This window comes from Anarrhichthys ocellatus, unplaced genomic scaffold (genome assembly GCF_004355925.1).
Source record: "Anarrhichthys ocellatus isolate YVR2014 unplaced genomic scaffold, GSC_Weel_1.0 scaffold45, whole genome shotgun sequence".
Lineage (NCBI taxonomy): Eukaryota > Metazoa > Chordata > Actinopteri > Perciformes > Anarhichadidae > Anarrhichthys > Anarrhichthys ocellatus.
This window is the reverse complement of record NW_022280075.1, coordinates 2,122,677-2,135,541: the sequence shown is the minus strand read 5'-3', so window position 1 is coordinate 2,135,541 and position 12,865 is coordinate 2,122,677. Positions and strand designations below refer to the sequence as shown.

Sequence of the window (12,865 nt, the reverse complement as noted above, 5' to 3'; positions counted from 1 at the left end):
GGGGAGGGAGTGTGATGCTAAGCTAATGCTAGCGTAATAATCCTACTGAGTGAAACAGGGGCAGTACTCGGGCAGGCCCAGTTTCAGGCCGCTAATCCCCCCCCTCACCCACAGGGCTGGCTTAATTCCTCCACAGCGCTGCTCAGTTCTGCCGTCCTGTGACGTGCACACGGCCCGGAGCTTAAGAGACACATGCTCACAGGTCAGACCCATGAATACTCACAATCTGTCGCTTTATTTAGCCTTCATTGCCTCTGTGGCAGTAACGTCCAATACCGAGGTTTGGATTTTTATACAGCTGAATAATTAGGGTCCATGTCCATATGTTGAATGTGTTCGTGTGGAGCATATTCTGTCCCATGCTAACACGAGGGGGATTTTGGTATCCATCCTTGTGTTAGCATGGTTACTGAGAGGCTAAATTGACCAGTACCCAGTGTCACCAAAAGTTGGAATAAACGTTTAAAGGGAAATTCATTATTGTAATTCATTCGGTTGTTTATAACAACTTGGGCCCTTGTTTTGACAATTTTTGTCAAATCGGTCAAATCCGAGCCACAACTTTACTGCTTCATTTTGATCGGGTCACGGATGCTCCGATCAATCGGCCACCAATCGTTATCGGCTCATATTGTCTCTAGAATATTTTGATTGGATCAGAGGTACAGATCTGATAACTCATCGATTCTCAATTGAAGCGTTTTCAATATTAATTTGCCTGCTTTTTGTATTTAGCCGTTTCTCACACTTACCAGGCCCGACAGCGTGGAAATCTCCAGGGTGCGTCCTGTCTGAACAGCTCAGTTGGTTAACGCCTTTGAATTTCAATTAAAATATTGCCCCTTAATTGACCTATATACCGACATGTGTAGCTGGTTAAACATGTTCTCGTTGGTTAACCATTTAACCATTGCCACCCGTAGCTGGTACGCACATATATTTATATTTAGAAGAATATTTAGTTTTTAGTGTTCGTATGCCACAGAATCGAGTGATGTGGCCCTGCGTCTCCACCGAGTGGTTTGTTGTGCCTTACTGCTCTTAATCTCCATTCACTGGCCTTAAGAGCTGAAAAGCCCAGTGAGAGGTCAGAGGTCAGTAGCTCAGCTCTGCCCTGCAGCTTTACTCTGTGCTGTCCACATAATTAACCATCACAGTAACCCCGCTGCTCATTAGAGGGCTGCAGCCATCCGAGCTGTTTATTATACTGTACTTGCATAAGACTGCCTTAAAGCCTTTGGTTATGTGAGAGAGACGAGGCAGAAACGTTAAAATGAGTTTCTGTGTTTACCTTTATTGATACTAAAGGTTGTTCAGTGTGTGCACTCTGCTCTAATACTGCTGAATCATGAACTCGTCAATGACTGGGATGGGGGATTTGGCCTGCTAACCTTTTTGTAAGACGGTTCTGGTCACGATAGAAAATCATTTTTTGATCCAATGGATCTTCAGCTATTGCAAACATGGCGAATACATAGAAAACTGAGACAGAAGCATGAATTAAGATGTTTTTTTTTTTTCTTCCTCAGGCACTGGCTGGCCACCTACTTTATCATCTGGTACGGTGGGCCCTACATGACGTACGACATCTTCGCCATGTACCTCAGTCACTACCACCGCTTCCGCGTCAAAGGCCACGAGGACTACAAGCGGCATTCACTGAAGACCGTGAACTCCTTCGTCCACAGAGAGTTCCTGCTGGTGTTGCATCACATCGCCCTGCTCACTATCCTGCTGCCTGTCACACTGGTGAGGAGGGGAGGAAGGGAGGGAGGGGTGGTGAGGAAACATGAGGGTGAGATTGAGGCAGCATTGATGAGGCCTTGTTGTCAGTAGTCAATACAAGATAAATTGCAGATATCTCTCTTTTCTAGATGAATTACTCAAATTCTCCGACTTCTGTCTTGATAACTGAATTTGTCTCCTACTGGTGCTCATGACATTCTACATTGCATCAAAGAGAGTTGTGAGAAGTCATGTGTTCTCTCAGTACTGTCCACTGCCGGTAATGCGTCATTAGTTTGTGCTGTAATGCAGTGCGTTGTTTTTAAATCAATCCTGGCTTTGAGCTGCATTATCTCCTAATGATTGCTTAAGTGGCAACAATAAAACAGACTTGATGCTCACTGTTATGCATCACCAATCAAGTCATTTTCAAGTACATGAGTGTGCAAACATGCTAATCCAACTGGTTCAGAAAACATCTATTATCTCACTGTGCATTACTGCACATGTGCAGATCATCTCAACAACATTTAGTACACTCGCTGCTTGTAGCTTTTATATTCTTGACCTTTAAATAGAAATTTAGACAATCAATTGACACTAAAACGGTTGAAATTAAATGACTAGTGGTTGACGGGAAAGGCCTCTGTGTACGTATGAACCAAAGTACTTCTACTGTTTGTACTTGTTGGATTGGCAAACCGCTTCTATAACTTTCTAAAACCAGTTTTACATATTTACCTAAACCAACAATGAATAACTCGCGGCATGCAGCAGTTTGCCAGGTATTCAGAGGCGTGAAAGTAGGCGGGGTTTGAACTTCTCCCTCTTTTTTTTTTTTTTTATTCGGTGCACCTTATTTTTCATATCCGCATCAACACTGTGAATGCTTTTAAGGAAAGATTGTCTGAAAGCACCCACCGTTATCCCCGTTTGAACAGTTAATCGTGGATTACACTAATGAGCCAGTATCCATTTCATGACGGAATCTAAAGTGTTGGTCTAATTCTAACCATGGAGTTGCCTGGTTTATGCAGTAGAGTGGAGTACTTAACTGATTTACTGTGTGGACCATTTACAGTACAACTCAGTTCAAAGGAATATCTGCTGTTCAGGCTTCGTGGTAGTAAATGGCAGGAAAGGGAAAAGAACTGTAATGCACCAGTAATTACTTTCCTAAAACAATTGGCAACAAATAACTATTGTTTCCTTTTACATCCTTGCATTGTAAGTGTTGCAAAGAGACAGAGGCATTAAGAATAGACAGGAAGTGAGAATGAAAGGTGCAGGTTGTTGTTTTTTTTGCTGTGATACAAGTGTTGGTGGATTGTCGGAGGAAAGAAAAGGGCGCCAGGCAAAGATCTCAATGTCCGATAAATGATTTGAATGGATGAACATGCAGTCGGTTGTTAAGCGAGGGCGAAGGAGGAAGCATGTAACGGAGAAGGAGAGGCACTGTGGACCGGGATTACTTGCAGGGCAGGTTTGAAACGGCAAATTGGAAACCCGCGTGCACAGTTTGAGCAGCAAAGCATGCAAAGGGAGTTCATAATAAAGCTCCATCTTCTGATGATTTCAGCGTTGGCCGGAAGAGAAGCCAATTAATACCGCACCACACACTTGAATACGTTCATACAGGAACTTTCAACTGTCGACAGAGTGTTTATTTATATGCCAAAGAGTTTACAGAAAAGTGTAACACAGCAGCAGCCCCCCCCCCCCCTCCAAGTAGTACCCAGGTTAGCAAGCCAGGTGCAGTGGAAACCCGGCCCTCTTGTTTGCAGTGGCAATATGAGATCAAATTACCCTCCATTATTCATCCTCTCTTTTCTCTAAACTCACCCCCCCCTCCCTCTGATCCTCCTCCTGTCCCCTCGCCCGTCAGCTTTATGGTAGAGTCATGCAGCAAGCCCGATCCAGGACACTTCAGTGCGTTATATTTGGAGAACTTGTGCGGTTCATTTCAGAAATACTGTCGCTCTGATGTTAGAAGTTATCGTAAAAGTGTGAATTAGCAATTGGCCTTTTTTTTTTTTTTTTTTTTTTTTTTACAGCAGACATTTGGACACTGCTTTAGTTATTAACATTAAATGATGGCTGCGTTCCATTTAGGTGTGCCAGTTTAAGGGTCCAGGTATTGTGCATGCTCACCTGTAGCCTGGCCTACTGGGATACCTAAATGGAACACGGCCATTATTAACGTTTACCGTCGGGCATCAGATCAGGGCACCTTGTGAAGGTTTTCTTTGAGCGTGTCTACTCACTCATAGGAGGAGACCTGGAGGCAGACGTACCAACCTGTACACTCACACGGGGGTTTAATGATGGTTACATCAACATCTATCTTTTTACAGGTGGACGGTGTGCAGCGATGCATGAGATGGATTTTATGTTCCTGTCAACCTTTTAGCTCGTGGCTAACCGTGATTCTCATGTTTGTAAATGCATCCTAATTCGCACACAGGCAAATGTATGGAGTAGACCGTTTAAATACATTCTTGGGACAGACGGTAAGCATTAGACGCCAGCGACCACAAATACATCTTTTGTTCTCGGTGGCTGTATGCGAACTAGTTGAGGGGACCGGTACATAAGTAGAGTGAGTTTAGAAGTGGTTTACTTCAGTAAATGGTAAGAGTACTGTATTCAAAACTCTACGTGAATAAAGTAAAATAAAGTATTATCAAATTCAATTTATAGCCCAAAATCACAAATTTGCCTCCGACATCCTCTGTCAACAAGGACAACAAAATGTGCTTAAAGTATCAAAAGTGTTATTGTTGACTCAGGTCAGGTTTTAGCCCATTCAGACATGTCTAGCATTACAATTATAGGATTAAGACTGAAACTGTCCTTTCAGAAGCCTTATGTAGCCTGTGATTGTTCTTGTTTAGGGTAAAGTTTAAAATGATGCCTTTCACAGCATCTCCGACATCCATAGACAAAAGGTAACACGCCAGTTAGCCAGTTAGTTTGTTCGTGGTGGTGTAAAGTTTCGCTCTGTGGTCGCAGTCATTCTTTGGTGGGCAGATGGCAAGGCCACGTCTAAGAGCCACTCGTGCTTTATTCATCATCACCACACAGCGAGCTAGGCTCTTTATCCATCTAGACCGACTCACCTATTTTAGGATGGCCTCTCTAACTATTCAGCACCGTGCTGCTGGTCAATATTTGAAAGCTTTAGTCATTACCTATGCACAGGACAGCACCGCCTCCTTTTTGCCACGTTGAAGTTGTGGTAGAATCCGACATCTGCCTTTGCGGTTGTGGCATTGTACAAAAAGAAACGTGGAGATTGTTATACAAATATCCGGTAAAGGATTTTACTCTGGGTGTGTGAATCCACCTAAATCTAATTAAGGATTGAAACATGCTCGGTACGTCTGTATGTCGAGTAGAGTACAGGACACACTTGTACTATCATTCTTCCTAGAGAGACTACCAAACCTTGGTTGACTTTTGAAAGTACTATTTGGAAAATAAAGAAAAATATTCACGTTTTCTTGACGAGTTTCTAGCATGGAGCTCAACAGGCACTCCAAAGTCTGCATTTCTGCACCACAAACATTAAAGTTCTCCTCGCAATTTTAAGAGATGTGATCTTGTTTGAAGGACACAAGTGGAGTTCTCCATTGTGAACCGGCCTCGTGTTTGTTGTCAGGCGATCCTCCTCACCTCGTAACGTTGGGAAATGTCACACAGCCACGTGAAGTTTACAAGGTATTTGTGTTTTCGTGGTTACCAGTGACAAATGCACCATGAAGGATGTCGTCCCAGCATACACCAGCAACACTTTGGCTCTTGTTATCGGCCTGAATATGTTGCAAGTAACTAGGATTTATAAAATGACATTTATAGACATTTACCATTAAAGGGTAGCTTTCGTATTTTTCTACCTGGACCCTTTTTTCCACTTGTTTTTATGTCTAACGGACTAATGGGGTAAACATGTTTTTTTTTTTAAATGGTTTGCTGAGTAAAACACAAACTCTCTGTCCAGCGCTGGGTACCACAGCAGGCTGTTGGTCAGTTTGTTGTGTTGGAGTACATAAAGGACATTATTTTCTATTTTCACTGTGGATTAGACTTCTCCTTGAGCGAGACTTAGTCAGACACAACAACAAAAATGCCAGCTCAAGCGAAAGGTAAATAATTATTTTTGTTATTTTTCTCTGGGATGCCTTCCATGATGTTGTCAGACACTGATGCAAACAACCTGAGCCCAAAACAAGCACTTTACGTGGATGCACAAAAGGAATGGACTGATTACATTGCTGCCGGCTGTAGCGCCATTGCTCAACACTGGACCAGTTTCAAAAAATTGTTGTGCTCATTAGTCACTTAGACACAAAAACATGGGAAAATAGGGTTGAAAAATACAGTAGTTGCCTTTTAAACCTGGAACATTATTTTGCACCGCACCGCTCCACTCCGTTGTCATTTTCCATTAAAGATACCCAAACAAATGACCAGAGAGGCAAGCAGAGCCCTTTTGTTTTTAGCTTTGTTCCAGTGATGTCTGTCAAGGTGCTGCTGTCTGCTGATAATTGAAGCGAGGCTCGTCCAACCTGTCCTGCTATAACAGACCCACTAACATCCTCTCTCAGCAGATATTACACCAACATTATTTAGAATATTATATTTATAACTATCAGTCCAAATCTTTCACAATCAACCTTGAGAAACACGTGTGTTTAAAGCCTGGTAATGTCTTTTGAAGCCTCTCTCAGCACATTTCCACTGGGACTGTTCCAGAAAGTGTGTGTGTGTGTGTGTGTGTGTGTGTGTGTGTGTGTGTGTGTGTGTGTTTTGTTTGTCTGTTCCTCAGTTCTGCAGAAGCGATCAGGGGGATTTCTTCGTCGGCTGCTTGTTTCTAACGGAGCTCAGCACACCCTTCGTCTCCCTGGGGAAGATATTTATTCAGGTGAGACGGCGCGTACACGTGTGCACTCAACAGACTGGGAAGTCCTACACCTGACAGCCAAATTGGGCAATCATTTGCTGAATAAGCAGCGATTGTACAACCATAGCTTAGTAAATACAACCACACATCAGGCCTCAAGCGTTGGATTTTTCTACAATAAGAATGAGCCTTTCCAAAACAGTAACAGTAGATGTAAATGTAGAAGAAATAGAATTAAAAGTTGTCAACCAGCTGTCAGCGATACTGTTGTCCGTCACCTCCGATTTAGTTATGGCCACAATGCAAATTATAGAGATGCAACTGTGGCATTTGAAACCGTCGATCACAAAGATATGAACTAAGCGGAATCTAAAATCAATGTCTCTGCCCGAGCAAAAGAAAGTCGTTCATGCTCGTTTCTTCTTTAGTTCCCGCTCAGGTGATGTGCAGTGTCTTGCATCATCAAAAAACCTGAGTGTCTCCATTTCAGTTGGGATGTAGCTTGTCACTGTACCATCAATAATTAAGGTGCACGGCTCACCAAAAAAAAGAAAGAGAACCACTTCAGTCAGTGGCAGTGAGCTAAGGAGCCACGACACTGTTTACTCTCCCTGCCTCTCAACCCATCAACGGCAGTTAAAGCCGCCACTGGTTCCACCCTTACAGTGAGCATTACATCCTGCTCGCTGACGAGCACATGTTTACCGTGCACAGTCAGCGGCCGCGTGTTTTGGTGAAGCCGTAATCTAAGAATAGAGGAGCCCGACTGTGTTTCCCAGTGATGAGGTCTTTGCTGACATCTGGTGTCAGCAGAGTAAAAGAGCAAAGCAAAGCTCCACTGCTCCTCTCTGTCTTTATAACCGCGGCCCTCTTTCCCTGCTCTCAACACCAGTGTTCCGATTGATCTCTGTTGTGTAGACCAGAGGCTCCCGCAGATAAGGAGGTTAAAATGCAATCTAGTTAATATGAGCTAACGAAAAACAATAACAATTTAGTGATATCATCAGGCTGTACATCCTGTCAGCGTTAGCTAGGGCTTGGTGTTGTTTAAAAAGGGAACATATGGTACCGGTTTTGGTACTGACTCAATAACGGTACTATTAAAGTGATACCGATACTAGATGGAGTACTTAATTTCATTCCTTTTCTTTCCAACTCAATTAGATATCCATCATGTGAATGAAAGCAAAATGCCACCACCTCAGCATTTTATTTTTACTAGACACCACAAGGCATAGCCATACCACCGGCACGCTGAACCGCCAACTCGACTCAAGGACATCGCGCTCGGCTTGACTGTAAGAGTCGTCGGTGCTGTGGCAGTGGGCCAATCAGATGTCACGTTGAATCTAAGAACGCTTGCGGTGATTGGCTGGCGAGTAAAACCAGAGTATTCATCCTCTGGGGACCAGGACCATCTTTCCTCAGCTTTTGAACTCTTTGGAAACCATTGGTGTAGATATTTTGGCTTCCTCGCCCTCTGTTCTTAGATCACGAGAAGGAGGGCGATCGCAAAATTAATAAATTAAGAGAACATCCATTATTGATGAAGGATCCAAACGCACACCTCCGGCCCGTAAAGCTGTTCTACTAGCTATGACCCACGAGCTAGCAGAAAGGTTTTATGTGATGGGAAGGTTAGCTAGTCTCCCCAAATCACAGCTGATTGGATAAAGTAATTCATAAGCCCCTGAGTTCAGGATAAGTCATCAAAAATGTTTTACAACATATATTTGACAGAAACCAAGAGACACCTGAACAATTAACACAGGGAAACATAGCTTAGCATAGCATAACTTCAAATCCCACGTTAACGTGTTCTCATCCCCCACAACCTCGTTCCGTCCCTCCCCTCTTTTGTTTTTTGTCTCCCCCACCAGCTCAACCTCCAGGAATGCTGGCTGCACAAGGCCAATGGCGGTATGGTACTTCTCACCTTCCTTCTGTTCCGCATCGCCCTCTTCCCCTACATGTACTGGGTGTACGGCCGCCACTACGGCATCCCGCTCTACAGCGTGCCCGTCCACCTGCCGCTGTCCACCAACCTGGGCAACCTGTGCATCCTGGCGCCGCAGGTCTACTGGTTCGTCCTTCTTTGCCGAAAGGGCTACCGTCTCTACCGGCGCAGCCGCATGCCAGACTCGCCTCCCGCGGCCACCGTCACTGACAATTCTAAGGATGATTGATATCCGGTTCACGTTTTTGCCCGCTCAAGCCGCACACTCAGCTACTAACGCAACTACTTCTGCAAAAGGCATTAGTTTGACTTAACACATTTCAAACCCCACCATTGTACTGTAGTACACCAGGACTGCCTGCTCTTGTCCAACAACTCCTGGGCATTTTTTTTTTTCGCACACTTTAAAAATCCTCCGTTACAAAAATCTGCAGCCTAAAGTGGACCTCTCCACCGATACAGCTCTACTACTGAAGTTTGATGATTTGCTTTTTATTTTTTGGGGGGGGCAGGGGGGGGATTTTGGCTCTTGCCTGGATCTTGTTGAAGTGCTACACACTGCGTCTGTCAACATTTACAACATTGAAGAAAGGGTCGTTTTTGCTTCACTGAGAGAGAATCCGTGGAGTAAAAAAGAAAGCGAAGAAGAAGCTTCCATGAGAGAGAGAGAGAGAGACATTATCCTTTCCCTTACTCCTACTGTGTTTACAGCCTCTGCTGACTTTGAAGGTCTGTTACAGTGTTTGTGTGAGTGGCTGCTACGACAGGTTGTATTTATTGGAATGATTCTTTTTTTGCTGGACAGTTGCGTTTCCTTTGCCCATCCATCCACTGATCACACCGACGGGAAAGGTTAGGAATGGCTGCGGGTAGGGGATGCATATTCAGGCAGTATTGGCAGGCAAATACATGTCACCTCATTCACTTTTGAGAGCTAGAAACAGCTAACACCCCCCGTTAATGTGACTTTTCACTTATCATTTTTCTTTGTAGCGTCCCATAGAGCATGTTACAGTGGCATCGATCCCATTTCCCCCACATTTACGTCCGTGGCTCACTTATTTTCCAGAAGCCACCCCCCCCCCTCCCCAACACAGCAGGGTGCTAGCTCTGTATGCATGGTGTGTACCCCCCTGGGTTTAATGCTGCACTCGTGTTCTTGGGAATACTTCCACTTCCATTTTAGGAAAGCTTTTCAGGAATTCGGTTCGGCAATAATCTCCGACGTCGGAGTTGGAGAATGGTGGCACCAACAAAGGGATTACCTCAGTTGTGGAAACCATTCTTCATTTTTCACAAAGTTTCATTTTTCATGATATGCATGGCATTAAACAAGTCCGTGCTGGATTTCTTCTTTTTTAGGATGATACGACAAAGTTCAGTCAAGACCTCAAGTGAATCTCCTTTGGAAGAAAACATAAAACATACTGACCAGGCTGCTCTCGATGTCTAAAAAAAAACAAACAATGTAACGCGATGATGGGATGAGATTAAAAAAAAATATCAATTGCAAGGATTTTAATTTCTGCCAGGTTTATATCATTTGCATGTGTGAGGGTTAGCTGGGTTGGTGAGAGATTCATCTTTTGAATCCACGATCTCTATCTGACACTGAAACGCTGGCAGCCAGAGCCGATGTAGGGCAGCATGACTCATGGTCAGATGTTGAGGATGTTGGGATATTTTTTTTTTGGGAGTGGGGGGTGGGTGGGGGGCGTGGTGATGCCTAATGTGGGATGAACTCAGGGCCAAGGACGGAGCAATAAGGTGAGCAGAGGCTCGCCGGGGCAAACTTAAACAGAGGATTGAAGTCTATGAGCGATCAGCCACAAAAAGAAAGGAAAGACGGATATCAGGAAGTGATTGTTCCTGTTTATCCTTAACATGTCAACTGTTTAGTTCCCCAGAGGCTCTACAGATCTATATGCACTTGTGTACTTCGCACAGGGCTGTATATACTGAATGTTTTTAGAGATCTACATCAAGTTTTAGTTTCATCACGAAATCAAAAACTAGTTTTAAAACTTAACATATATCTATAACATCGTGATTAGACCTGATAGGACCTTTTTCTTTTCTTTTTTTTTTAATCATGCAAAGCAATCTTTGTCGTTGCTGTATTCACAGTTGCATAAAGACATTAAATCTTAAAGGCATTTATTAGAGAACATCACATGCTTGGGGATATTCTTTCTTCATATCAAAGATTAAATAGAAGGTATTCTTTTCTTGAGGTTAATTTAACTCTAAATATTCTTGGGTCATTCAAGCTTCATAGTGGACTAACTGATTTAAGAGTGGGTTTATGGCCTTTTTTATGTCCTGCAAATTCAATCTATGCAAGAAGAGGCTGCGGTGCATGTAGACAACACTAATGTCAAGTCCTTTAGGATTGACCCACGCCTCAGTTTGTTGTTTATTTGGGGACCATCCATTTTATTTCTGCTGTACATTTCTACTGGGACTACACACTACAGGTCATGGTCTCCTGTTGCATTTTTTGCTTGTCTTTTTAAATTGACCTTTAGTGGTGTTGTGATTCATTTAAATTCATGTAATGCTGAAAAGAAAAACAAGTGTATATTGATCATAAGTAAGGGTTTTTGTAGCATACACCGACACGTTTACAACTGCAGCTCAGTTGACAGACATGTTGAGTTCTCTCGTTTGGACACTGACCTGATGGGGCTCCTCTCTTTATCTGAAAAAAAAAAAAAAAGTTTGCATGCAACTAATAAGAAAATCGTTGGAAAATAGAACTGACACGGCTAACGAGCTCTACAGGTTTTGATGATAAAATGACTGCAAGGCAGGCAGCTGCATTTTTAAGAGGCAGCAAACGGCTTTACCTTTTATCCACATCTGTTTTGTTTTTTTTGGTTTTTTTTAATGTTTCCACACGTCTCTTCCTCAGATGCTCTTGTGTCATGATCGCCAGTTTGGTTAAAAGTTAAAGCGAGCCGATTGCTACTGTGAGTCCAGTGTGGGATCATCGTGAATGCTGACATGTAGTGACACTGGTACACGTAGAGACAGGACGCACAACTGACTCAGTCATGTCAGTTTACACGACTATGTCTATGGAACAGTTTGTGACATTACCTAACAGCAACCACCATACAGCCACTGGTCCCACCAGACGGCCGAGCCCGTTAGAGGCAAATCCCCTTGATGAGTTGAGTGAGGGTGAGGTTTAACTTTTCTATTGTTTCCTTCTTTCATAAGTTACATAGTCTCGCTTCAAAGAAGATCATCGTGTGGAGGATCTTGTTGCTCTGCGCTGTGGTTTGAAAAACATTGGGTATCCCATGTCCGGTGGGAAGCAGCAGCAGCACCGGCGTTGTTTGGGAGAAAAGGCGATGAGTCGTCTTGTCTGTATAGACTGACAGCCTGTTTGCTGGCAGGCAGCATGATTGGGGGGGGGGGGGGCGTAAGGGGAGCCGAGCTGCTGAATGATGGGCTTGTTCGTCCCGTTTGGCTGCGGCCCAGCGGAGTGCGGGCCTCTCTCTCTCTTTGTCCGTTGCTGACCAGGCCACTTCTCACTGGAAGCAGCCCAGGTTCTTTGTGCCGCTTTCAGCCGGTTCACCCTTGGCCTCTCACACCCACCAGATACGTGGTGGTGCAAGTTAAATGGCCGTTACGTCCTAAAGAAGTTTGATTTACATTCATAAGATGTTACACTTCCGTTTGGAATTCATCAAACATCTTTTGATGAGTCTCCAAAGGTTGTCACTTCAGTCGACCATTTTTAATCTTTGAATTTGAGACTAAAAGCTGCGTGTCATTTCTTATCCTTATTGTTTCCTCCCTTCCATCCTCCCATCATGCACTGCTCCGTTTCCTTTTTTTAACTCGTCTCTGGGCTGACGTGCTCTGCAGTGACAGAAAGTTGCAGAGCGAGCCCCCCCACCACCACCTCCTCCTCCACCTCCTCTCTGCTGCCATCTGTCGTCGGGATTACCTGCTCGTCCACTCAGCAGTTTACAGGCAGGACCCGTTGGGATTAGTCGGACTGTGCGGGCATTAAACTGTGCATGTCTCCTGTGTAGTCGGCTACATACATCTGCATCGTCATGCCATGACCTCACACAACAACCTGACATGTGGCGTTGTTTTAATGCTTTATTAACAGTTTGAGTTCAGGATTATTTCGATCGCACTATTTTTATCTCGGGTAGAAAAGCCGTTGAGACAGCTTTCATACCATCATGACACAAAACTATCTGAGGCGCAGTCGCAGCTCTTTTAAAACCCTTACAGTCGAGCATGTTGGGACACTC

At 44.0% G+C, this 12,865-nt stretch overlaps 1 protein-coding gene across 1 annotated transcript in view; it reads left to right on the top strand.

Moving 5' to 3' along the window:
• Positions 1 to 11,996, top strand: part of tlcd3a (TLC domain containing 3A) — a 19,759-nt gene extending 7,763 nt beyond the window's left edge. The window contains exons 3-5 of the mRNA XM_031868965.1: positions 1,530 to 1,749; positions 6,554 to 6,649; positions 8,509 to 11,996. Coding sequence (XP_031724825.1) covers positions 1,530 to 1,749; positions 6,554 to 6,649; positions 8,509 to 8,814 — 622 coding nt within the window. The 3' untranslated portion in view covers positions 8,815 to 11,996. The remainder of the gene's footprint in view (positions 1 to 1,529; positions 1,750 to 6,553; positions 6,650 to 8,508) is intronic.
• Positions 11,997 to 12,865: the final 869 nt, after the last annotated feature.